Below are 26,950 nucleotides of genomic sequence, written 5' to 3' on the forward strand. Positions count from 1 at the left end.
GCCTCAGACAGATGCTAGGGAGAGGGATGGTGTCAGGAGGGAACGGAGTTTGTGGCGGGGACCAAAGACAATGGCTTCGGTCTTTCCAATATTTAGTCGGAGGAAATTTCTGCTCATTCAGTACTGGATGTCAGACAGTGGAGGGGTCAAGAGAAGAGGTGATGAGGTAAAGCTGGCTGTCGTCAGCGTATGTGTGGAAACTGATGCTGTGTTTTCAGATGATGTCGCCAAGGGGCAGCATGTAGATGAGAAATAGGAGGGGGCCAAGGATAGATCCTTGGGGGACATCAGAGGCAACTGTGCGGGAGCGGGAAAAGAAGTCATTTCAGGTGATTCTCTGGCTACGATTAGATAGTTGAGAATGGAACCAGGCAAGTGCAGTCCCACCCAGCTGGACGACGGTGGAGAGGCTTTGGAGGAGGATAGTGGTCAACTGTTTCAAAGGCTGCAGACAAGTCAAGAAGGGCGAGGAGGGATCGTTTACCATGGTCACAGTCACATAGGATGTCATTTGTGAATTTGATAAGAGCCATTTCGGTACTTATGGCAGGGGCAAAAACCTGATTGGAAGGATTCAAAAATTGAGTTTTTACACACTGACCTGTCTGGGATTAGCACTCTGTTACACACTGACTTGGTTTTTATTCAACTATCTTTGTCTCACTCTGCTCAGTATCATCGCTATCACAACCTTAAAAAGTAATAAAATGGAATTTGTTAGTGAAGAATTCTCAGGGATGTGTTTTCCCCTCTCACAGGGCTGAGAGCTGATTTATGTCTGTCTGGGGACATCCCATACGCAGACAGTCATGCGAGAGGCCGTTCCAAGGAAAGGAAGCATCTGCTGTCACCTGATAGATCTCTGTGCAACTCAGAGGAGCGTGCTCAGTATCCACAGCAACGGTCCCGGGATCGGAGGCTGTCTCGGTCCCCCAGTCCAGGACGTTCACTCAAACACCGGGGACAGGTAGGCCCCTGGCTTTTACTCTTGTATGCTGTTTTCTGAGCTGACCAGGAAGGTGGGAGTTTTGATACAAGGGTGGTGGAACTGAAGTTTGTTGGACTATAAATGTCAGTTCACATATTCAATCCAAGTGTGCTGACCAGCTGATACGAATTGAACTAGCGCGGACTGGTTAGTTGTGGACTGGTCAAGAATGAAACATTGGTCAAGAATGAGCATCCAGTGTGTCTAGGTGGCTTGGATAGAATAGATTCAAGTCAAAGGTCGCAACCTGCCCATTTTGTGATGTCACCATGCTCTATCCCAAGCTGACTGTGTCAGCTGGGGCTCAGTTGGTAGCACCCTCGCCTTTGAGTCAGACAGTTGTGGATTCAGGAACCCACTCCAGAGACTTGAGCACAAAAATCCAGTGTAGAACTGATGGAGTGCTGCACTGACGGAGGTGCCGTCTTTCAGAGAGACTTTAAATCAAAGCCCCGTCTGCTCTCTCAGGTGGACGTAAAAGATCCCATGGCACTATTTCGAAGAAGAGCAGGGGAGTTCTCCCCGGTGTTCTGGACAATATTCATCCCTCAATCAACATACAGGAAACTTTCGATTAACCAGCCACTAAATAACTGGAAATGTCGGTTAACCGGCAAAATTCAGGAGTCGGTTCAGATAACTTTTTTTACTTTTAGTTACTTTTTTTTACTCATTTCTGGCTGTGCAAGCGTCTAACTGAAGCTGTTGCTAAGCTTCAGAGACGCTTGCAAGCTGTGCTGATTGTTTTGAAGCTGTTGCTAAGCAACAGGGTTTGTTGCTAGATACGGAGCTCAGAAGCTCCGTATGTTTTAACTATAGCGCTCGATTCTCCAGCATTGTTGATAGACCCGGCACCAGCTCGGTCCCGTCCGTGCCAGATACCAGAAAGTTTCCTGTAACAAAAACAGGTTATCTGGTCATTATCACGTTGCTGTTTGTGTGAGCTTGCTGTGTGCAAATTGGCTGCCGCGTTTCCTACATTACAACACTTCAAAAATACTTCATTGGCTGTACAGCACTTTGAGACATCTGGTGGCCGTGAAAGGCGCTATAGAAATGCAAGTCTTTCTTTTCTTTTTATGGTATTCTCTCCGGCCATGCACATGTGAGACAGGGACTAATTTAATGAGCACGGGCCTCATTTCAATATTGAAATCTAGGCCAGAATTTTCTCATGGGAGGCGGGTTGCGGGCAGGTGGCCTCCAAGGCAGGCAGGAAACCCGGGAGGCTGACTTTAACGGCAGGGCCTGATTTGAATGTGAGGACTCGGATTCCTGCCCGCAGCCAACCAGATTGAGAGGCTGGCTGGCTGCAGGCGGGTAGACCACAGATGCAAGGGGTCGGCCCGGGGGAGGTATTGCGGGGTCAGCATTTGGTGGGGGAGGGTCGGGTCGGGGATTGGCATAGTCGGGGATTGGTTGGGTGGGGGGCTGCATAGTCGGGGAATGTAGGGGGCGGGTGTTGGTGATCGGCGGGCATGCAGGCCGGCCGGGAATCGGGGATCGGGAGGGGGTTGGAGGATCGGGAGGGGGTTGGAGGATCGGGAGGGGTTTGGAGGATGGAGAGGGGGTTGGAGGATGGAGAGGGGGTTGGAGGATGGAGAGGGGGTTGGAGGATGGAGAGGGGGTTGGAGGATGGAGAGGGGGTTGGAGAATGGAGAGGGGGTTGGAGGATCGGGAGGGGGTTGGAGAATGGGGAGGGGTTTGGAGGATGGAGAGGGGGTTGGAGGATGGAGAGGGGGTTGGAGGATGGAGAGGGGGTTGGAGGATGGAGAGGGGGTTGGAGGATGGAGAGGGGGTTGGAGGATGGAGAGGGGGTTGGAGGATGGAGAGGGGGTTGGAGGATGGAGAGGGGGTTGGAGAATGGAGAGGGGGTTGGAGAATGGGGAGGGGTTTGGAAGATGGGGAGGGGGTTGGAGAATGGAGAGAGGTTTGGAGAATGGAGAGGGGGTTGGAGGATGGAGAGGGTTTGGAGGATGGGGAGGGGGTTGGAGGATGAAGAGGGGGTTGGAGGATGAAGAGGGGGTTGGAGGATGAAGAGGGGGTTGGAGGATGAAGAGGGGGTTGGAGGATGAAGAGGGGGTTGGAGGATGAAGAGGGGGTTGGAGGATGAAGAGGGGGTTGGAGGATGGAGAGGGTTAGATTCATAGAGTCATAGAGTTATACAGCACGGATAGAGGCCCTTCGGCCCATTGTGTCCGCGCCGGCCATCGTGTCCTCGAACTGCAACTGGCCAGGAGGCAGAAGAGGCTTGGTGCAAGGAACGTGCTAGATCCGAAGAAGGACACGGTGTGTTCCCGTCGAGAGGAGGTGGCAGAGACCTCGGGCAAGGAGCTCCACGGTCCACCTCCGCTCTCTCCCCCCCCGGAGAGCGTCCTCCCCGTGAGGAGCGACCCGGGGGTAGAGGGCGTTGCACTCGGTACCGACAAACGTTTGTCTCGAGGGCTGACTTTCAATAGATCGCACCGAGATAGCTGCTCTGCTACGTACGAAACCCTGAGCCAGAATCAGGTCGTCTACGAATAATTTAGCACCAGGTCCCCCACGAACATGCTATCCGTAAACAGGAGAGAGGCGGCACCCATCCGTCCGCACTCCAGCCCAGAAACGAGCGGCACTACACACCGACCGGAGTCGGCTATCCCAGGTCAACCAGTGATCCGCGGCGCTAGGGTATCGTTACGTTTAGGCGGGATTCTGACTTAGAGGCGTTCAGTCATAATCCCACAGATGGTAGCTTCGCACCATTGGCTCCTCAGCCAAGCACATACACCAAATGTCTGAACCTGCGGTTCCTCTCGTACTGAGCAGGATTACTATTGCAACAACACATCATCAGTAGGGAGGGGGTTGGAGGATGGGGAGGGGGTTTGGAGGATGGAGAGGGGGTTGGAGAATGGAGAGGGGGTTGGAGGATCGGGAGGGGGTTGGAGAATGGGGAGGGGTTTGGAGGATGGAGAGGGGTTTGGAGGATGGAGAGGGGTTTGGAGGATGGAGAGGGGGTTGGAGGATGGAGAGGGGGTTGGAGGATGGAGAGGGGGTTGGAGGATGGAGAGGGGGATGGAGGATGGAGAGGGGGTTGGAGGATGGAGAGGGGGTTGGAGGATGGAGAGGGGGTTGGAGGATGGAGAGGGGGTTGGAGAATGGAGAGGGGGTTGGAGGATCGGGAGGGGGTTGGAGAATGGGGAGGGGTTTGGAAGATCGGGAGGGGGTTGGAGGATCAGGAGGGGTTGGAGGATGGGGAGGGGGTTGGAGAATGGAGAGAGGTTTGGAGAATGGAGAGGGGGTTGGAGGATGGAGAGGGTTTGGAGGATGGGGAGGGGGTTGGAGGATGAAGAGGGGGTTGGAGGATGAAGAGGGGGTTGGAGGATGAAGAGGGGGTTGGAGGATGAAGAGGGGGTTGGAGGATGAAGAGGGGGTTGGAGGATGAAGAGGGGGTTGGAGGATGAAGAGGGGGTTGGAGGATGAAGAGGGGGTTGGAGGATGAAGAGGGGGTTGGAGGATGAAGAGGGGGTTGGAGGATGAAGAGGGGGTTGGAGGATGAAGAGGGGGTTGGAGGATGAAGAGGGGGTTGGAGGATGAAGAGGGGGTTGGAGGATGAAGAGGGGGTTGGAGGATGAAGAGGGGGTTGGAGGATGAAGAGGGGGTTGGAGGATGAAGAGGGTTAGATTCATAGAGTCATAGAGTTATACAGCACGGATAGAGGCCCTTCGGCCCATTGTGTCCGCGCCGACCATCGTGTCCTCGAACTGCAACTGGCCAGGAGGCAGAACAGGCTTGGTGCAAGGAACGTGCTAGATCCGAAGAAGGACACGGTGTGTTCCCGTCGAGAGGAGGTGGCAGAGACCTCGGGCAAGGAGCTCCACGGTCCACCTCCGCTCTCTCCCCCCCCGGAGAGCGTCCTCCCCGTGAGGAGCGACCCGGGGGTAGAGGGCGTTGCTCTCGGTACCGACAAACGTTTGTCTCGAGGGCTGACTTTCAATAGATCGCACCGAGATAGCTGCTCTGCTGCGTATGAAACCCTGAGCCAGAATCAGGTCGTCTACGAATAATTTAGCACCAGGTCCCCCACGAACATGCTATCCGTAAACAGGAGAGAGGCGGCACCCATCCGTCCGCACTCCAGCCCAGAAACGAGCGGCACTACACACCGACCGGAGTCGGCTATCCCAGGCCAACCAGTGATCCGCGGCGCTAGGGTATCGTTACGTTTAGGCGGGATTCTGACTTCGAGGCGTTCAGTCATAATCCCACAGATGGTAGCTTCGCACCATTGGCTCCTCAGCCAAGCACATACACCAAATGTCTGAACCTGCGGTTCCTCTCGTACTGAGCAGGATTACTATTGCAACAACACATCATCAGTAGGGAGGGGTTTGGAGGATGGGGAGGGGGTTTGGAGGATGGGGAGGGGTTTGGAGGATTGGGAGGGGGTTGGAGGATGGGGAGGGGGTTGGAGGATGAAGAGGGGGTTGGAGGATGGAGAGGGGGTTGGAGGATGGAGAGGGGGTTGGAGGATGGAGAGGGGGTTGGAGGATGGAGAGGGGGTTGGAGGATGGAGAGGGGGTTGGAGGATGGAGAGGGGGTTGGAGGATGGAGAGGGGGTTGGAGGATGGAGAGGGGGTTGGAGGATGGAGAGGGGGTTGGAGGATGAAGAGGGGGTTGGAGGATGAAGAGGGGGTTGGAGGATGAAGAGGGGGTTGGAGGATGAAGAGTGGGTTGGAGGATGAAGAGTGGGTTGGAGGATGAAGAGGGGGTTGGAGGATGAAGAGGGGGTTGGAGGATGAAGAGGGGGTTGGAGGATGAAGAGGGGGTTGGAGGATGAAGAGGGGGTTGGAGGATGAAGAGGGGGTTAGAGGATGAAGAGGGGGTTGGAGGATGAAGAGGGGGTTGGAGGATGAAGAGGGGGTTGGAGGATGAAGAGGGGTTTGGAGAATGGAGAGGGTTTGGAGAATGGAGAGGGGGTTGGAGGATGAAGAGGGGTTTGGAGAATGGAGAGGGTTTGGAGGATGAAGAGGGGGTTGGAGGATGAAGTGGGGTTTGGAGAATAGAGAGGGTTTGGAGAATGGAGAGGGGGTTGGAGGATGGGGAGGGTGTTGGAGGATGGGGAGGGTGTTGGAGGATGGGGAGGGGGTTGGAGGATGGGGAGGGGGTTGGAGGATGGGGAGGGGGTTGGAGGATGGAGAGGGGGTTGGAGGATCGGGAGGGGGTTGGAGGATGGAGAGGGGGTTGGAGGATGGAGAGGGGGTTGGAGGATCGGGAGGGGGTTGGAGGATCGGGAGGGGGTTGGAGGATCGGGAGGGGGTTGGAGGATCGGGAGGGGGTTGGAGGATCGGGAGGGGGTTGGAGGATCGGGAGGGGGTTGGAGGATCGGGAGGGGGTTGGAGGATGGAGAGGGGGTTGGAGGATGGAGAGGGGGTTGGAGGATGGAGAGGGGGTTGGAGGATGGAGAGGGGGTTGGAGGATGGAGAGGGGGTTGGAGGATCGGGAGGGGGTTGGAGGATCGGGAGGGGGTTGGAGGATCGGGAGGGGGTTGGAGGATCGGGAGGGGGTTGGAGGATGGAGAGGGGGTTGGAGGATGGGGAGTGGTTTTGAGGATGTGGAGGGGGTTGGAGGATGGGGAGAGGTTTGGAGGATCGGGAGGGGGTTGGAGGATGCGGAGGGGGTTGGAGTATCGGGAGGGGGTTGGTGGATGGGGAGGGGGTTGGAGAATCGGGCGAGGTTTGGAGGATGGGGAGGGGGTTGGAGGATGGAGAGGGGGTTGGAGGATTGGGAGGGGGTTGGAGGATCGGGAGCGGGTGTCGGGGATCACGAGGGTTTGACAGTGGAGGGTCAGCCAGAGCATCAGCAGGGAGGAGAGAGGATCATGGCTGGCCACCGGAGGATCACAAGGGGTGGGTTAGGCAGGGACCCTGGATCCAGGAGGTAGGTATAAAGCCACTTTCCTCTGGATGCAGCAGTCCCCACCTCGATTTGACTGCTGGGCTTCACGAATTGTGTGAAACCCGTCCACAGGCATTTAAATTCAAAATGTTGGTTAGAAAAGAGGCTGGCAGACTCGTTACAATATGTAAATTGAGGTAACGCTCCCTGGGAGTGGGTTGGTTGCCCACCCCCCGGCCCGCCCTAGTCCTGCCTTCGTCAAAACCACAAGTGGGTGGATTGGAGGCGGGGTCAGGTCGGGAATCCCATTTTTCACAATTTAACTGCCCCCACACTCCAAACCCACCCGTTTTTTCAGAGGAAAATTGTCTCCTGCGCTCATTTCAGACCCAGGCTCCTAACTCTGTTTGCCCTGGTTAGGGATTGTGAGGGGCAAATTCCGATTGGCATTTCCGGTTTGTGAGCAGCCGGAACAGGGGTCCATAAAGAGACCATTGCAGGCTGCTCGTAAAAGGCCCAAAGACTTGAAAAATCTTTAGTATTTTGTGGAGTCAGAATGAGCAGGAGAGCTACCAGCCCACGCTACCCCACACCCTCCAGTCAGGTTGTCTACCGCCCCTCGGATTGTCTACCCCACCGTGGATTGTCTAACCCCCCCCCTCGGATTGTCTAACACCCCCCCTCGGATTGTCTACCCCACTCTCAGATTGTCAACACACCCTCGGTTTGTCTACCTGCCCAGTCAGGTTGCCTACCCCCCCGGGATTGTCTACCACTCCCCCTCGGATTGTCTACCCTCCCCCCTCGGATTGTCAAACCCCCACCCCTCGGATTGTCTACCCTCCCCTCGGATTGTCTACACCCCCCTCGGATTGTCTAACCCCACCTCGGATTGCCTAACCCCACCTCGGATTGCCTACCGCCCCCTCGCAATGTCTAACCTCCCACCTCTGATTGTCTAGCTCCCCCTTGGATTGTGTACCCCCTCCTCGGATTGTCTACCCCCTCCTCGGATTGTCTAACCCCCCCTTCAGATTGTCTACCAGCCCTCAGATTTTCTATCCTCCCCCTCAGATTGTCTAAACCCTCTCGGATTGTCTACCCTCCCCCTCGGATTGTCTATCCCTCCTCGGATTGTCTACCCCCCCTCAGATTGTCTAACCTCCCACCTCTGATTGTCTAGCTCCCCCTCGGATTGTCTACCCCCTCCGTTTGTCTACCCCTCCCCCTCGGATTGTCTACTCCCCCCTCGGATTGTCTACCCACCCTCGGATTGTCTACCCCTCTCGGATTGTCTACCCCCAACCCTCGAATTGTCTACCCACCTCGGAGTCTCTACGCCTCCTCGGATTGTCTACCCCCCTTCAGATAGACTACCCCCCACTTGGATTCTCTACCCCCCCTCGGATTGACTACCACTCCTCAGATAGACTACCCCCCCTCTCGGATTGTCCAAGCCCCCCTTGGATTGTCTACCCCTCCCCCTCGGATTATCTACCCCTCCCCCTCGGATTGTCTAGCCCCCCTCGGATTGTCTACCCCTCCCCCCGGATTGTCTACCCCCCGCCCCTCGGATTGTCTACCTCCCCCTTGGATTGTCTACCCCCTCCTCGGATTGTCTACCTCCCCCTCGGATTGTCAACAACTCCTCGGATTGTCTACCCCCATCCTCGGATGATCTACCCCCCCCTCGGATTGTCTACCACCCCCTCGGATTGTCTACCCCCCCTCGGATTGACCACCTCCTTGGATTGTCTACCTCCCGCTCGGTTTGTCTACCCCCTCCTCGGATTGTCTACCCCGCCTTCGGATGGTCTACCCCCCGTCAGATTGTCTACCTCCTCCTCGGATTGTCTACTCCCTCCTGGGATTGTCTCCCTACCCCTCGGATTGTCTACCCCCTCCTTCGATTTTCTACCCCCTCCTCGGATTGTCTACCCCTCCTCGAATTGTCTACTCCCTCACTCGGATTGTCTACCCCCCTCGGATTGTCTACTCCCCCTCGGATTGTCTACTCCCCCTCGGATTGTCTACTCCCCCTCGGATTGTCTACTCTCCCTCGGATTGTCTACCTCCCCCCCGGATTGTCTACTCCCTCCTCGGATTGTCTACCCCCTCCTTTGATTTTCTACCCCCTCCTCGGATTGTCCACCCCTCCTCGAATTGTCTACTCCCTCACTCGGATTGTCTACCCCCTCGGATTGTCTACCCCCCTCGGATTGTCTACTCACCCTCAGACTGTCTACTCCCCCTCGGATTGTCTACCCCCCCTCGAATTGTCTACTCCCCCCTCGAATTGTCTACTCCCCCCTCGGATTGTCTACCCCCCTCGGAATGTCTACCTCCTCCTCGGATGTTGCCAAAGCATCAAAATACATTTATGGTTTACCTCCCCCTTGGATTGTCTACCCACTCCTCGGATTGTCTACCCTGCCCTCGGATGGTCTGCCACCCCTCGGATTGCCTACCCCCTCCTCGGATTGTCTCCCTGCCCCTCGGATTGTCTACCCCCTCCTCGGATTGTCTACCTCCCCCTCGGATTGTCTACCACCTCCTCGGATTGTCTACCCCTCCTCGAATTGTCTACTCCCCCCCTCGGATTGTCTAACTCCCTCGCTCGGATTGTCTACCCCTCATCAGATTGTCTACTCCTCCCCCTCGGATTGTTTACCCCTACCCCTCGGATTATGTACCCCTCCCCCTCAGATTGTCTACCTCCCCCTCGGATTGTCAACCCCCCCCGGATTGTCTACTCCCCTCCTCTCGGATTGTCTACCCCCCTCGGATTGTCTACCGCCCCCCCTCGGATTGTCAACCTCCCCCACAGATTGTCCAACCCCCCCCTCGGTTTGTCTACCTCACCCTCGGATTGTCTACCCCCTCCTCAGATTGTCTAACCCTCCTCGGATTGTCTACCTCCCCCCGGATGGCCAACCCCCCCCTTGGATTGTCTACCCACCCTCGGATTGTCTACCCCTCCCCCTCGGATTGTCTACCCCTCCTCCTCAGCGTGTCTACACTCACTCGGATTATCTACCTCTCCCCCTCAGATTGCCTACCACCCTCGTATTGTATACCTCCCCCTCGGATTGTCTATCCCTCCCCTCGAATTGTCTACCTCCCACTTGGATTGTCTACCTCTCCCATGGATTGTCTACCCCCTCCTCGGATTGTCTACCTCTCCCATGGATTGTCAACCCCACCTCGGATTGTCTACCCACCCTCGGATTGTCTACCCCTCCCCCTCGGATTGTCTACCCCTCCTCCTCGGAGTGTCTACACTCACTCGGATTATCTACCCCCCCCCCCCTCGGATTGTCTACCCACCCTCGGATTGTCTACCCCTCCTCCTCGGAGTGTCTACACTCACTCGGATTATCTACCCCCCCCCCCCTCGGATTGTCTACCCGTCCCCCTCAGATTGTCTAAACCTACCTCGGATTGTCTACCCACCCTCGGATTGTCTACGCCTCCTCCTCAGATTGTCTACCATACCTCGGATTGTCTACCCCTCCCCCTCGGATTGTCTACCCACCTCGGATTGTCTACCCCTCCCCCTCGGATTGTCTACCACCTCCTCGGATTGTCTACTCCCTCCTCGGATTGGCTACCTCCCCCATAGATTATCCACCCCCCAACTTGGATTGTCTACCACCCCTTGGATTGTCTAGCCCCCCCCCGGATTGTATACCTCCCGCTCAGATTGTCTAGCCCCCTCGGATTGGCTACCCCTTCCCCTCGGATTGTCTACCCCCCCTCGGATTGTCTACCCCCCCTCGGATTGTCTGCCCCCCTCGGATTGTCTACCTCCCCCTCGGATTGTCTACCCCTCCCCCTCGGATTGTCTACCTCCCCTTGGATTGTCTACCTCGCCCCTCGGATTGTCTACCTCCCCCTCGGACTGTCTACCACCCCCTCGGACTGTCTACCACCCCCTCGGACTGTCTACCACCCCCTCGGATTGTCTACCTCCCCCTCGGATTGTCTACCCCCTCCTCGAATTGTCTATCTCCCCCACAGATTTTCAAAACCCCCCCCTCGGATTGTCTACCTCCCCCTCGGATTGCCTACCCCTCTCCTCGGATTGTCTACCTACCTTCGGATTGTCTACCCCTCTCCTCGGATTGTCTATCTCCCCCTCGGATTGTCAACCCCACCTCGGATTGTCCACCCACCCCCCTCGATTTGTCTACCCACCCTCGGATTGTCTACTCCCCCTTGGATTGTCTACCCACACCTCGGATTGTCTACCCCTCCCCCTCGGATTGTCTACCACCCTCGGATTGTCTACCCCTCCTCCTCGGATTGTCTACACTCTCTCGGATTATCTACCCCTCCCCCTCAGATTGTATACCCCTCCCCGGATTGTCTACCCCCCCTCGGATAGACTACCCCTCTCTCGGATTGTCTACCTCCCCCTCAGATTGTGTACCCCTCCCCCTCGGATTGACTAACCCTCCCCCTCGGATTGTCTACCCCTCCCCCTCGGATTGTCTACACCTCGGACTGTCTACCTCCCCCTCGGATTGTCTACCTGCTCCTCGGATTGACTACCTCCCCCTCGGATTGTCTACCTCCCCCTCAGATTGTGTACCCCTCCCCCTCGGATTGACTAACCCTCCCCCTCGGATTGACTAACCCTCCCCCTCGGATTGTCTACACCCCGCCCCTCGGACTGTCTACCTCCCCCTCAGATTGTCTACCTGCTCCTCGGATTGACTACCTCCCCCTCGGATTGTCTACCCCCACCTCAGATTGTCTACCCCCCTCGGATTGGGTGCCCCGCCCTCAGATGGTCTACCATCCCTCGGAATGTCTACCCCCTCCCTCGGATTGTCTACATCCCCCTCTGACTGTCTACCCCCTCACTCGGATTGTCTACCCCTTCCCTCGGATTTTCTACATCCCCCTCGGAATGTCTACCTCCCCCTCAAATTGTCTACCACCCTCGGATTGTCTAGCCCCTCCCCCTCGGATTGTCTACCCCTCCCCCTCGGATTGTCTACCCCCTCCTCGGATTGTCTACCCCCTCCTCGGATTGACTACCTCGCCTCGGATTGACTACCACGCCTCCTTGGATTGTCTACACCCCCTCAGATTGTCTACCCCCCTCGGATTGTCTACCCTTCTCGGATTGTCTCCCTCCCCCTCGGATTGTCTACCCACCTCGGATTGTCTACCCACCTCGGATTGTCTAACACCCCCTCGGATTGTCTGCTCCGCCCTCGGATTGTCTACCTCCCCCTTGAATATCTACCACCCTCGGATTGTCTAACCACCCCTCGGGTTGTCCACTCCCCCTCGGATTGTCTACCCCTCCCCCTCGGATTGTCTACCCCTCCCCCTCGGATTGTCTACTCCCTCCTCGGATTGTCTACCTCCCCCACAGATTATCCACCCCCCCACTCGGATTGTCTACCTCCCCTTCAGATTGTCTACCCCCCTCGGATTGTCTACCTCCCCCACAGATTATCCACCCCCCCACTCGGATTGTCTACCTCCCCTTCAGATTGTCTACCCCCCTCGGATTGTCTACACCCCCTCGGATTGTCTACCCCCCTCGGATTGTCTACCCCCACTCGAATTGTCTACCACCCCCTCGGATTGTCTACCTCCCCCTCGGATTGCCTACCTCCCCCTCGAATTGCCTACCTCCCCCTCGGATTGTCTACCCCCTCCTCGAATTGCCTACCTCCCCCACAGATTTTCCAAACCCCCCCCCCCTCGAATTGTCTACCTCCCCCTCGGATTGTCTACCCCTCTCCTCGGATTTTCCACCTCCCACTTGGATTGGCTACCCCGTCCCTCGGATTGTCTATCTCTCCCTCGAATTGTCTACCCACCATCGGATTGTCTACACCGCTCGGATTGTCTACCCCTCCCCCTCGGATTGTCTACCACCCTCGGATTTTCTACCCCCCCTCGGATTGTCTACCCCTCCCCCTTGAATTGTCTACCGATCCCCCTCGGATTGTCTACCCCTCCCCCTCGGATTGTCTACCCACCCTTGGATTGTCTACCCCTCCCCCTCGAATAGTATACATCCCGCCCCTAGGATTGTCTACCTCCACCTCGGATTGTCTACCCCCTCTTCGGATTGTCTACCCCCTCCTCGGATTGTCTACCTCCCCCTCGGATTGTCTACCCCTCCTCGGATTGTTTACCTCCCCCTCGGATTGTCTACCCCTCCCCGGATTGTCTACCCCCTCGGATAGACTACCCCTCTCTCGGATTGTCTACCCCCTCGGATAGACTACCCCTCTCTCGGATTGTCTACCTCCCCCTCAGATTGTGTACCCCTCCTTGGATTGTCTCCCCCTCCCCCTCGGATTGTCTACACCCCGCCCCTCGGACTGTCTACCTCCCCCTCGGATTGTTTACCCCCAACTCAGATTGTCTACCCCCCTCGGATTGGGTGCCCCACCCTCAGATGGTCTACCCTCCCTCGGAATGTCTACCCCCTCCCTCGGATTGTCTACATCCGCCTCGGACTGTCTACCCCCTCACTCGGATTGTCTACCCCCTCCCTCGGATTTTCTACATCCCCCTCGGAATGTCTACCTCCCCCTCAAATTGTCTACCACCCTTGGATTGTCTTGCCCCTCCCCCTCAGATTGCCTGCCTCCCCCTTGGATTGTCTATCCCCCCTCGGATTGTCTACCCCTCCCCCTCGGATTGTCTACCCCCTCCTCGGATTGTCTACCCCCGCCTCGGATTGTCTACCCCTCCCCTTCGGATTGACTACCCCGCCTTGGATTAACGACCACGCCCCCTCGGATTGTCTACCCCTCCCCCTCGGATTGTCTACCCACCCTTGGATTGTCTACCCCCCCTCGGATTGTCTACCCCTCCCCCTCGGATTGTCTACCCCCTCCTCGGATTGTCTACCCCCGCCTCGGATTGTCTACCCCCTCCTCGGATTGACTACCCCGCCTTGGATTAACGACCACGCCCCCTCGGATTGTCTACCCCCCCCCTCGGATTGTCTACCCACCCTTGGATTGTCTACCCCCCCCTCGGATTGTCTACCTCCATCTCGAATATCTACCACCCTCGGATTGTCTAACCCCCCCTCGGGTTGTCTACCTCCCCCTCGGATTGTCTACCCCCCCTTGGATTGTCTGCCACTCCCCCTCGGATTTTCTACCCCCTCCTCGTATTGTCTACCCCCTACTCGGATTGTCTGCCCCCCTCGGGATTGTCTACGCCTCCCCCTCGGATTGTCTACACCCACTCGGATTGTCTACCCCTCCCCCTCGGATTGTCTGCCCCCCTCGGATTGTCTACACCCACTCGGATTGTCTACCCCTCCCCCTCGGATTGTCTACCCCCTCTTTGGATTGTCTACTCCCTCCTCGGATTGTCTACCTCCCCCACAGATTATCCACCCCCCAACTCGGATTGTCTACCTCCCCCTCAGATTGTCTAGCCCCCTCCGGATTGTTTACCTCCCCCTCAGATCGTCTACCCCCCCTCGGATTGTCTACCCCCACTCGGATTGTCTACCACCCCCTTGGATTGTCTACCTCCCCCTCGGATTGTCTACCCCCTCCTCAAATTGTCTACCTCCCCCACAGATTTTCCAAACCCCCCCCCCCCCCCCTCGAATTTTCTACCCCGCCCCTCGGATTGTCCACCCCTCTCCTCGGATTGTCTACCACCCCCTCGGATTGTCTACCCCCTCCTCAAATTGTCTACCTCCCCCACAGATTTTCCAAACCCCCCCCCCCCCCCCCCTCGAATTTTCTACCTCCCCCTCGGATTGTCCACCCCTCTCCTCGGATTGTCTACCACCCCCTCGGATTGTCTACCCTCCCTCAGACTGTCTACCCCCCTCAGATTGTCTACCCCCACTCGGATTGTCTAGCAACCCCTCGGATTGTCTACTCCTCCCCGTCGGATTGTCTACCTCCCCCTCGGATTGTCTACCTCCCCCTCGGATTGTCTACCCCCTCCTCGAATTGTCTACCTCCCCCACAGATTTTCCAAACCCTCCCCCCTCGAATTGTCTACCTCCCCCTCGAATTGTCTACCCCTCTCCTCGGATTGTCTACCTCCCACTTGGATTGGCTACCCTGCCCCTCGGATTGTCTATCTCTCCCTTGGATTGTCAACTCCACCTCGGATTGTCCACCCCCCCCCCGCCTCGAATTGTCTACACCCCTCGGATTGTCAACCCCTCCTCCTCGGATTGTCTACACTCTCGGATTATTTACCGCCCCCCCCCCTCAGATTGTCTACCACCCTCGGATTGTCTACCCCTCCCCCTTGAATTGTCTACCGATCCCCCTCGGATTGTCTACCCCTCCCCCTCGGATTGTCTACCCCTCCCCCTCGAATAGTATACACCCCATCCCTAGGATTGTCTACCTCCCCCTTAGATTGTCTACCTCCCCCTTAGATTGTCTACCTCCACCTCGGATTGTCTACCCCCTCCTCGGATTGTCTACCCCCTCCTCGGATTGTCTACCTCCCCCTCGGATCGTCTACCCCTCCTCGGATTGTTTACCTACCCCTCGGATTGTCTACCCCTCCCCAGATTGTCTACCCCCCCTCGGATAGTCTACCCCTCTCTCGGATTGTCTACCTCCCCCTCAGATTGTGTACCCCTCCTTGGATTGTCTACCCCTCCCCCTTGGATTGTCTACCCCTCCCCCTCAGATTGGCTAACCCTCCCCCTTGGATTGTCTACACCCCGCCCCTCGGACTGTCTACCTCCCCCTCGGATTGTCTACCCGCTCCTCGGATTGACTACCTCCCCCTCGGATTGTTTACACCCACCTCAGATTGTCTAGCCCCTCGGATTGGGTGCCCCGCCCTCAGATGGTCTACCCTCCCTCGGAATGTCTACCCCCTCCCACGGATTGTCTACATCCACCTCGGACTGTCTACCCCCTCCCTCGGATTTTCTACATCCCCCTCGGAATGTCTACCTCCCCGTCAAGTTGTCTACCACCCTCGGATTGCCTGCCTCCCCCTTGGATTGTCTATCCCCCCTCGGATTGTCTACCCCTCCCCCTCGGATTTTCTACCCCCTCCTCGTATTGTCTACCCCCTACTCGGATTGTCTGCCTGAAATAAAGAATAGATTGGCCTTCCAAAGCTAGGCTCTATTAACTTTAAAATCAGCAGCATATCTTTCCACATCCAGTCCCAACTAAAGCTAGAAAAGGACTGAATTTAATGTAGCCACAACACATCATGTGATCATCAACTACCAATGAGATTACAACACATATCCCAAGGCAGTTAACAAACAACGAATCACAATACTTTTACTAATCAAGGAATAATCACCACATTCACCCCTCCTTTTAAAATATACTCCAACCTAATAACTTTTACAATTTACAATTAATTATTTACAACTAAACTATGCACGAGAGTAAAACTATTTACATAACACAATACTAAATGAACAACAACAAATAATAACATTACACATAAGTATTAAGTATCTCTCAACTAAAACAATATACTATAATATTTCAACAATTTTTAAAACATTACTATCAATTTAAAAGTCCATTTTCAATCGGTCGACCGGATATCTTGTTCGTGTCGACCTTCTTAACCTTGGTGAAATTCCTTGCCCTCCCATGCCAGAAGGCACAGAAGTATCTTCAACAGGAAGGCTATCCATATCCCGATTCTCAACGGTTTCCGGATTAGAAATCCCATCAGAAGATGAACTGGGACGGTCATAAACATCTATCAAAGGCTGACTAATATATGATTATCTGCAATCGGATTGGAAATATTCGTAGTATCTGTAACAGCATCCACATTATCCGAATCATGACCATTATTAATCTCCTCAGAAGAGGGCTGGCCCCCACAAGGAGCCAAGTCTTTAATTGAAACAGTACTTTCTTTCCCATCTTGGAATCGAATATGAGCATATTGGGAATTTGCCTCCAACAGCTCCACCTCCTCCACCAAGGGGTCATATTTTGACAATCTAACATGGCGTCGAAGCAACACAGGTCCCTGCATAGTAAGCCATGAAGGTACCGAATATCCCGTAGTAGATCTCCGCGGATAGTTAAAGAGCCTTTCATGGGGGGTCACATTAGTAGCCGTTGAAAGCAATGATCTAATGGAATGCAGGGCATCAGGCAGCACCATTTCCCACTGTGTATTCTTAAGGTTCCGGGATGTCAACGCTAACATAACTGCCTTCCAGATCACCCCATTGTATCGTTCACACTGTCCATTACCCTGGGGATTATACGGGGTAGTTCTACTCGTAGAAATTCCCCGACTTTGAAGGTATTCCTTCAACTGGGAAGACATAAAAGAACTTCCCTGATCCGAATGGATATACGCAGGCATCCCAAAGATGACAAAAAGTTGAGTCAAACATTTAATAACTGTAGCAGCTGATACATCTGCACAAGGAAAAGCAAAAGGGAACCTTGAAAACTCGTCCACAACAGTAAATATATATCGGTTTTGAGTAGTTGAAGGAAGAGGTCCCTTAAAATCGACACTCAAATGTTCAAAAGGAGAAGTAGCCTTTATAAGATGAGCTCGTTGAGGCTTAAAGAAATTCGGTTTACACCGAGCACAGATAGAACATGATGAAGTCATCCGCTTGACGTCTTCAACTGAAAAAGGCAAGTTCTTACTGCGTACAAAGTGTATCATCCTCGTAACCCCAGGATGACATAAGGCATTGTGAAGATTAATAAGCGTATGTCCGTGAATCACAGAACAATAAGCCCTCGACAGTGCATCAGCAGCAACATTATCCTTCCCCGGACGATAAACTATGTCAAAATGGTAACATGCCAACTCAATCCTCCATCTCATTATTTTATCATTTTTAATCTTTCCAAAATGTTTAACATCAAACATAAAGGACACAGATTTTTGATCAGTTACCAACGTGAAATGTCGCCCCGATAAATAATGTCTCCATTTACGCAATGCTTCTACTATTACGTATGCCTCTTTTTCTATTGAGGAATGTCTTTTTTCACTATTATTCAAAGTACGTGAGAAAAAGGCCACAGGTCTTCCATTTTGGTTCAAAGTAGCCCCAATTGCAGAATCTGAAGCATCTGTCTCAATCACAAAGGGAACCTGCTCATCAATGGCATGCACAACTGCTCCTAAAATATCCTTTTTAAAATTCTCAAAACATGTCCTGGCCTCCCATGATAGAGGATATGTCGTAACCCGAATAAGAGGCCAGATCTTCCGTGAAAAATTTGCAATCCAATTAGAATAATAAGAAAACAGTCCAACAACTCGTTGCAAAGCCTTAGAATTAGTAGGACAAGGTAAATCGATCAATGGTCGCAGACGTTCTGGATCTGGTTTAATCTTATTTCCCGAAATAATATACCCCAATAGATTTACCTCAGTAGTCGAAAAGATACATTTCTCTTTGTTAAAAGTTAAACCAACTTTTTCCGCAGCTTGAAGGAATCTTTTTAAATTAGAATCATGCTCCACCCTTGATTTGCCACACACTGTGATGTCATCTAAGTATGAAAAGGTGTCAGAGAGGGAGTTATCACTTATAAAAGCATCCATTGCCTGTTGAAAACAAGCAACACCATTAGTAACACCAAATGGTATTCGGCAAAACTGATACAGCTTTCCACCAGCCTCAAAGGCCGTATATGGTTGATCCTTCTTAACAATAGGAATCTGATGATAAGCACTCTAAATCAATAGTGCTAAAAACTTTATACTGAGATACTTTATTGATAAGCTCATCAATCTTAGGCAAAGGGTACGCGTCTAATTGAGTATACCTATTAATAGTTTGGGAATAGTCTATCACCATTCGTTTCTTGTGTCTCTCATTAGTCGTGACAACTACCTGTGCTCGCCAAGGCGAACAATTAGGTTCAATGATTCCTTCCAATAAGAGACGTTGAACTTCAGAATTAATAAATTCTCTATCCTGACTACTATATCTTCTTGACTTGGTAGCAATTGGCTTACAATCCGACATCAAATTGGAAAAAAGTGATAATGGAGGAATAGATAAAGAGGTTAATCCACAAATAGATAAAAGGTGGCTTAGTCCCTCCAAATGAAAGACTAAGAGACTCGTGTAACTGAAGCACATCATGTCCAATCAAAATATCCGCACAGAGATTAGGCAAAACAGATAGGCGTATATCAGTATACGTATTACCTAGAAGAACCATTTTCACAAAGCAACAACCAGCTATTTGTGAAGTAAGGGTCGTCTGAGTCATACACACCTGATACGTAACAGGCAAAATTTTCAAATGCTTCTCCTTCGCAAACTGAAGACTTATAAAACTCTCAGTACTGCCCGTATCTATAAGGGCCTTCACTTCCAACCCATTAACTTGAGCCGTAACTATAGCTTTGTTTAGGCCATGAGCAAATGCAGCAGAAATTGATGCAATAAACGCCCTATCTAAAGGCTGAATAGTCACAGAAGAGGTAGTGGAGGAAGACCCTCCCACACCAGGAGAAGGGAAGGTAATTGAACCTGATGATTTGCACACACGTGCATAATGACCTCTCTTGCCGCATTTACTACACACAGCCTCCCGAGCAGGACACTTCAGACGAGGGTGCCGGATATTCCCACAAAAATAACACTTCTGAATCCTAGAGGCAACGGCCGCCGAAGTAGAAACTGTTTCAAAATCTAGTAAACCACTCCCATTAAGTCCACATAATTCCTTTTCATCCGAAACTGCCGAAACCATAGTCGCAGGCCGATTAAAAAGAGCATAAGAATCCGAACTTCTCTGAGCCACATCCAATGTAGAAGCTTGCTCAAAAGCACTTTTAAGATCCAGAGTCTTATTTTCTAACAACCGCTGACGAATTGATCTAGACAGTAATCCATTAATAAAAGCATCCCGTACCGATTCATCCTTATATTCTTCAGCCGTCACAGCCTTATAATTACAGTCAACACTAAGGCACCGAAGTGCTTGTAAATAAGTATCCAAAGATTCTCCCACCTGCTGCCTACGGGCAGATAGAAGATGACGTGCAAATACCTCATTCTTTGGTTTAACAAAAATCTTTTCCAATGTAGAAATAGCCTCTTCATAAGTTTTACAGTGCAAAATATATTTATATACATCCGGGTCAATGTAGTTGATCAGCATATTCAGCTTATTTAGAGCCTCTTGATCCAACACGCCCAAAAAGTTTTTAAATGTACAATACCAATGTTTCCATTTATCATCCACTCCAGCAGAATTGGGGTCAGCCTTGAATCGTTCTGGTTGAAGATATCGCTCCATTCTAACATAAAGTTAATAAATTGAAATAAAGAATAGATTGGCCTTCCAAAGCTAGGCTTTATTAACTTTAAAATCAGCAGCATATCTTTCCACATCCAGTCCCAACTAAAGCTAGAAAAGGACTGAATTTAATGTAGCCACAACACCTCATGTGATCATCAACTACCAATGAGATTACAACACATATCCCAAGGCAGTTAACAAACAACGAATCACAATACTTTTACTAATCAAGGAATAATCACCACACTGCCCCCCTCAGATTGTCTACGCCTCCCCCTCGGATTGTCTACACTCACTCGGATTGTCTACCCCTCCCCCTCGGATTGTCTACCCCCTCTTTGGATTGTCTACTCCCTCCTCGGATTGTCTACCTCCCCCACAGATTATCCACCCCCCCACTCGGATTGTCTACCTCCCCCTCAGATTGTCCAGCCCCCTCCGGATTGTCTACCTCCCCCTCAGGTTGTCTACATCCCCTCGGATTGTCTCGCCCCCTCGGATTGTCTACCCCCCCTCGGATTGTCTACCCCTACTCGGATTGTCTACCACCCCCTTGGATTGTCTACTCCTCCCCGTCGGATTGTCTACCTCCCCTTGGATTGTCTACCCCACCCCTCGGATTGTCTACCCCCACTCGGATTGTCTACCACCCCTTCGGATTGTCTACTCCTCCCCGTTGGATTGTCTACCTCCCCTTGGATTGACTACCCCGCCCCTCGGATTGTCTACCTCCCCCTCGGATTGTCTACCCCCTCCTCGAATTGTCTACCTCCCCCACAGATTTTCCAAACCCCCCCCCACCCTCGAATTGTCTACCTCCCCCTCGGATTGTCCACTCCTCTCCTCGGATTGTCTACCACCCCCTCGGATTGTCTACTCCTCCCCGTCGGATTGTCTACCTCCCCTCGGATTGTCTACCCCCCCTCGGATTGTCTACCCTCCTCGGATTGTCTACCCCCACTCGGATTGTCTACCACCCCCTCGGATTGTCTACTCCTCCCCGTCGGATTGTCTACCTCCCCTTGGATTGTCTACCCCGCCCCTCGGATTGTCTACCTCACCCTTGGATTGTCTACCCCCTCCTCGAATTGTCTACCACCCCCACAGATTTTCCAAACCCCCCCCACCCTCGAATTTTCTACCTCCCCCTCGGATTATCCACTCCTCTCCTCGGATTGTCTACCACCCCCTCGGATTGTCTACTCCTCCCCCTCGGATTGTCTACCTCCCCTCGGATTGTCTACCCCCTCTCGGATTGTCTACCCCCTCTCGGATTGTCTACCCCCCTCAGATTGTCTACCCCCACTCGGATTGTCTACCACCCCCTCGGATTGTCTACTCCTCCCCGTCGGATTGTCTACCTCCCCTCGGATTGCCTACCCCCCCTTGGATTGTCTACCCCCTCCTCGGATTGTCTACCCCCTCCTCGGATTGACTACCCCGCCTTGGATTGACGACCACGCCCCCTTGGATTGTCTACACCCCCTCAGATTGTCTACCCACCTCGGACTGTCTACCCCCCCCTCGGATTGTCTGCCCCGCCCTCGGAAAGTCTACCACTCCTCGGATTGTCTACTCCCTCCCTCGGATTGTCTACCCACCCTTGGATTGTCTACCCCCTCTCGGATTGTCTACCTCCCCCTCGAATATCTACCACCCTCGGATTGTTTAACCCCCCCCTCGGGTTGTCTACCTCCCCCTCGGATTGTCTATCCCCCCTCGGATTGTCTGCCACTCCCCCTCGGATTTTCTACCCCCTCCTTGGATTGTCTGCCCCCCTCGGGATTGTCTACGCCTCCCCCTCGGATTGTCTACACCCACTCGGATTGTCTACCCCTCCCCCTCGGATTGTCTACCCCCTCTTTGGATTGTCTGCTCCCTCCTCGGATTGTCTACCTCCCCCACAGATTATCCACCCCCAACTCGGATTGTCTGCCTCCCCCTCAGATTGTCTAGCCCCCTCCGGATTGTATACCTCCCCCTCAGATTGTCTACACCCCCTCGGATTGTCTCGCCCCCTCGGATTTTCTACCCCCCTTGGATTGTCTACCCCCACTCGGATTGTCTACCACCCCCTCGGATTGTCTACTCCTCCCCGTCGGATTGTCTACCTCCCCTTGGATTGTCTACCCCGCCCCTCGGATTGTCTACCTCCCCCTCGGATTGTCTACCCCCTCCTCAAATTGTCTACCTCCCCCACAGATTTTCCAAACCCCCCCCCCTCGAATTGTCTACCTCCCCCTCGGATTGTCCACCCCTCTCCTCGGATTGTCTACCACCCCCTCGGATTGTCTACTCCTCCCCGTCAGATTGTCTGCCTCCCCTCGGATTGTCTACCCCCCTCGGATTGTCTACCCCCACTCGGATTGTCTACCACCCCCTCGGATTGTCTACTACTCCCCGTCGGATTGTCTACCTCCCCTTGGATTGTCTACCCCGCCCCTCGGATTGTCTACCTCCCCCTCGGATTGTCTACCCCCTCCTCGAATTGTCTACCTCCCCCACAGATTTTCCAAACCCTCCCCCCCTCGAATTGTCTACCTACCCCTCGGATTGTCCACCCCTCTCCTCGGATTGTCTACCTACCCCTCGGATTGTCTACCCCTCTTCTCGGATTGTCTACCTCCCACTTGGATTGTCTACCCCGCCCCTCGGATTGTCTATCTCCCCCTCAGATTGTCAACCCCACCTCGGATTGCCCACCCCCCCCTCGAATTGTCTACCCACCCTCGGATTGTTTACTCCTCCTTGGATTGTCTACCCCCCCTCGGATTGTCTACCCCTCCCCCTCGGATTGGCAACCCTCCCCCTTGGATTGTCTACACCCCGCCCCTCGGACTGTCTACCTCCCCCTCGGATTGTCTACCCGCTCCTCGGATTGACTACCTCCCCCTCGGATTGTCTACCCCCACCTCAGATTGTCTACCCCCCTCGGATTGGGTGCCCCGCCCTCATGGTCTACCCTCCCTCGGAATGTCTACCCCCTTCCTCGGATTGTCTACATCCACCTCGGAATGTCTACCCCCTCACTCGGATTGTCTACCCCCTCCCTCGGACTTTCTACATCCCCCTCGGAATGTCTACCTCCCCCTCATGTTGTCTACCACCCTCGGATTGCCTGCCTCCCCCTTGGATTGTCTATCCCCCCTCGGATTGTCTACCCCTCCCCCTCGGATTTTCTACCCCCTCCTCGTATTGTCTACCCCCTATTCGGATTGTCTGCCCCCCTCGGATTGTCTACGCCTCCCCCTCGGATTGTCTACACCCACTCGGATTGTCTACCCCTCCCCCTCGGATTGTCTACTCCCTCCTTGGATTGTCTACCCCTCCCCCTCGGATTGTCTACTCCCTCCTCGGATTGTCTACCTCCCCCACAGATTGTCCACCCCCCCACTCGGATTGTCTACCTCCCCCTCAGATTGTCTCGCCCCCTCGGATTGTCTACCACCCCTTCGGATTGTCTACTCCTCCCCGTCGGATTGTCTACCTCCCCTTGGATTGTCTACCTCCCCTTGGATTGTCTACCCCCCCTCGGATTGTCTACCCCCCCTCGGATTGTCTACCCCTCCTCGGATTGTCTACCTCTCCCTCGGATTGTCTACCCCCTCCTCAGATTGTCTACCTCCCCCTCGGATTGTCTACCTCCCCCTCGGATTGTCTACCCTCCTCGGATTGTCTACCCCTCCACAGATTGTCTACCACCCTCGGATTGTCTACACACCCTCGGATTGTCTACCCCTCCCCTCGGCTTGTCTACCCCTCCACCTCGGATTGTCTACACCCCGCCCCTCGGATTGTCTACCTCCCCCTCGGATTGTCTACCACCCCCACAGCTTGTCCAAACCCCCCCCTCGGATTGTCTACCTCCCCCTCGGATTGTCTACCTCCCCCTCGGAGTGTCTACCTCCCCCTCGGATTGTCTACACCCCCCTGGGATTGTCTACCCCCACTCGGATTGTCTACCCCCACTCGGATTGTCTACCTCCCACTCGGATTGTCTACCTCCCACTCGGATTGTCTACCTCCCACTCGGATTGTCTACCTCCACCTCGGATTGCCTACCTCCCCCTCGGATTGTCTACACCCCCCTCGGATTGTCTACCCCTCCCCATCGGATTGTCTACACCCCGCCCCTCGGACTGTCTACCTCCCCCTCGGACTGTCTACCTCCCCCTCGGATTGTCTACCCCCACCTTGGATTGTATGCCCCGCCCTCGGATGGTCTACCCTCCCTCGGATTGTCTACCCCCTCCCTCGGATTGTCTACATCGATCGCCCTCGGACTATCTACCATCCTCGGATTGTCTAACCCAACCCCCTCGGATTGTCTACCCCCTCCTCGGATTGTCTACCCCCTCCTCGGATTGACTACCCCGCCTCGGATTGACTACCACGCCCCTTCGGATTGTCTACAACCCGTCGGATTGTCTACCCCCCTCGGATTTTCTACCCACCTCGGATTGTCTAACCCCCCCTCGGATTGTCTACCCCCCTCGGATTTTCTACCCACCTCGGATTGTCTAACCCCCCCTCGGATGGTCTACCACCCCTCGGATTGTATACTCCCTCCCTCGGATTGTCTACCCACCCTTGGATTGTCTACCCAGTCTCGGGTTGTCTACCTCCCCCTCGGATTGTCTGCCCTCCCTCAGATTGTCTACACTCCCTCGGATTGTCTACCCCCCCTCGGATTGTCTACCTCCCCCTCGGGTTGTCTACCTCCCCCTCGGATTGTCTGCCCTCCCTCAGATTGTCTACACTCCCTCGGATTGTCTACCCCCCCTCGGATTGTCTACCTCCCCCTCGGATTGTCTGCCCTCCCTCAGATTGTCTACACTCCCTCGGATTGTCTACCCCCCCTCGGATTGTCTACCCCTCCCCCTTGGATTTTCTACCCCCTTCTCGTATTGTCTACTCCCCACTCAGATTGTCTACCTCCCCCTCAGATTGTCTAGCCCCCCCCCTGGATTGTCTACCTCCCCCTGGATTGTCTACCTCCCCCTCAGATTGTCTACACCCCCTCGGATTGTCTAGCCCCCTCGGATTGTCTACTCCCCCTCGGATTGTCTATCACCCTCGTATTGTCTAGCCCTCCTCCTCGGATTGTCTATACTCCCTTGGATTATCTTCCCCTCCCCCTCGGATTGCCTACCCCTCCACCTCAGATTGTCTACCCTCCCCCTCGGATTCTCTACCACCTCCTCGGATTGTCCACCTCCCCCCTCGGATTGCCTACCCCCCTCGGATTGTCTACCTCCCCCTCGGATTGTCTACCACCCCCACAGCTTGTCCAAACCCCCCCCCTCGGATTGTCTACCTCCCCCTCGGATTGTCTACCTCCCCCTCGGATTGTCTACACCCCCCTGGGATTGTCTACCCCCACTTGGATTGTCTACCCCCACTCGGATTGTCTACCTCCCACTCGGATTGTCTACCCCCACTCGGATTGTCTACCTCCCACTCGGATTGTCTACCTCCCACTCGGATTGTCTACCTCCCACTCGGATTGTCTACCTCCCACTCGGATTGTCTACCTCCACCTCGGATTGCCTACCTCCCCCTCGGATTGTCTACACCCCCCTCGGATTGTCTACCCCTCCCCATCGGATTGTCTACACCCCGCCCCTCGGACTGTCTACCTCCCCCTCGGATTGTCTACCCCCACCTTGGATTGTCTACCCTCCCTTGGATTGTATGCCCCGCCCTCGGATGGCCTACCCTCCCTCGGATTGTCTACCCCCTCCCTCGGATTGTCTACATCGCCCTCGGACTGTCTACCATCCTCGGATTGTCTAACCCACCCCCCTCGGATTGTCTGCCTCCCCCTCGGATTGTCTATCCCCCCTCGGATTGTCTACCCCCTCCTCGGATTGTCTACCCCCTCCTCGGATTGACTACCCCGCCTCGGATTGACTACCACGCCCCTTCGGATTGTCTACAACCCGTCGGATTGTCTACCCCCCTCGGATTTTCTACCCACCTCGGATTGTCTAACCCCCCCTCGGATTGTCAGCCCCGCCCTCGGATGGTCTACCACCCCTCGGATTGTATACTCCCTCCCTCGGATTGTCTACCCACCCTTGGATTGTCTACCCAGTCTCGGATTGTCTACCCCCCCTCGGGTTGTCTACCTCCCCCTCGGATTGTCTGCCCTCCCTCAGATTGTCTACACTCCCTCGGATTGTCTACCCCCCCTCGGATTGTCTACCCCTCCCCCTTGGATTTTCTACCCCCTCCTCGTATTGTCTACTCCCCACTCAGATTGTCTACCTCCCCCTCAGATTGTCTAGCCCCCCCCCTGGATTGTCTACCTCCCCCTGGATTGTCTACCTCCCCCTCAGATTGTCTACACCCCCTCGGATTGTCTACCCCTCCCCCTCGGATTGTCTACCTCCCCTTGGATTGTCTCCCCCGCCCCTCGGATTGTCTACCTCCCCCTCGGATTGTCTACCCCTCCCCCTCGGATTGTCTACCTCCCCCTCGGATTGTCTACCCCTCCCACTCGGATTGTCTACCCCTCCCCCTCGGATTGTCTACTCCCTCCTTGGATTGTCTACCCCTCCCCCTCGGATTGTCTACTCCCTCCTCGGATTGTCTACCTCCCCCACAGATTGTCCACCCCCCCACTCGGATTGTCTACCTCCCCCTCAGATTGTCTCGCCCCCTCGGATTGTCTACCACCCCTTCGGATTGTCTACTCCTCCCCGTCGGATTGTCTACCTCCCCTTGGATTGTCTACCTCCCCTTGGATTGTCTACCCCCCCTCGGATTGTCTACCCCCCCTCGGATTGTCTACCCCTCCTCGGATTGTCTACCTCTC

General features: G+C 54.4%; 1 protein-coding gene across 1 annotated transcript in view; it reads left to right on the plus strand.

Moving 5' to 3' along the window:
• The window catches only part of LOC147121683 (putative voltage-dependent R-type calcium channel subunit alpha-1E), a 49,224-nt gene that overhangs the window by 11,869 nt on the left and 10,405 nt on the right, over positions 1–26,950 (plus strand). Inside the window, exon 4 of the mRNA XM_085977985.1 lies at positions 759–967. Coding sequence (XP_085834111.1) covers positions 759–967 — 209 coding nt within the window. The remainder of the gene's footprint in view (positions 1–758; positions 968–26,950) is intronic.

This window comes from Somniosus microcephalus, chromosome 3 (assembly GCF_052327205.1).
Source record: "Somniosus microcephalus isolate GS21.2 chromosome 3, FLI_Smic_1.0, whole genome shotgun sequence".
Taxonomy (NCBI): Eukaryota; Metazoa; Chordata; class Chondrichthyes; order Squaliformes; family Somniosidae; genus Somniosus; species Somniosus microcephalus.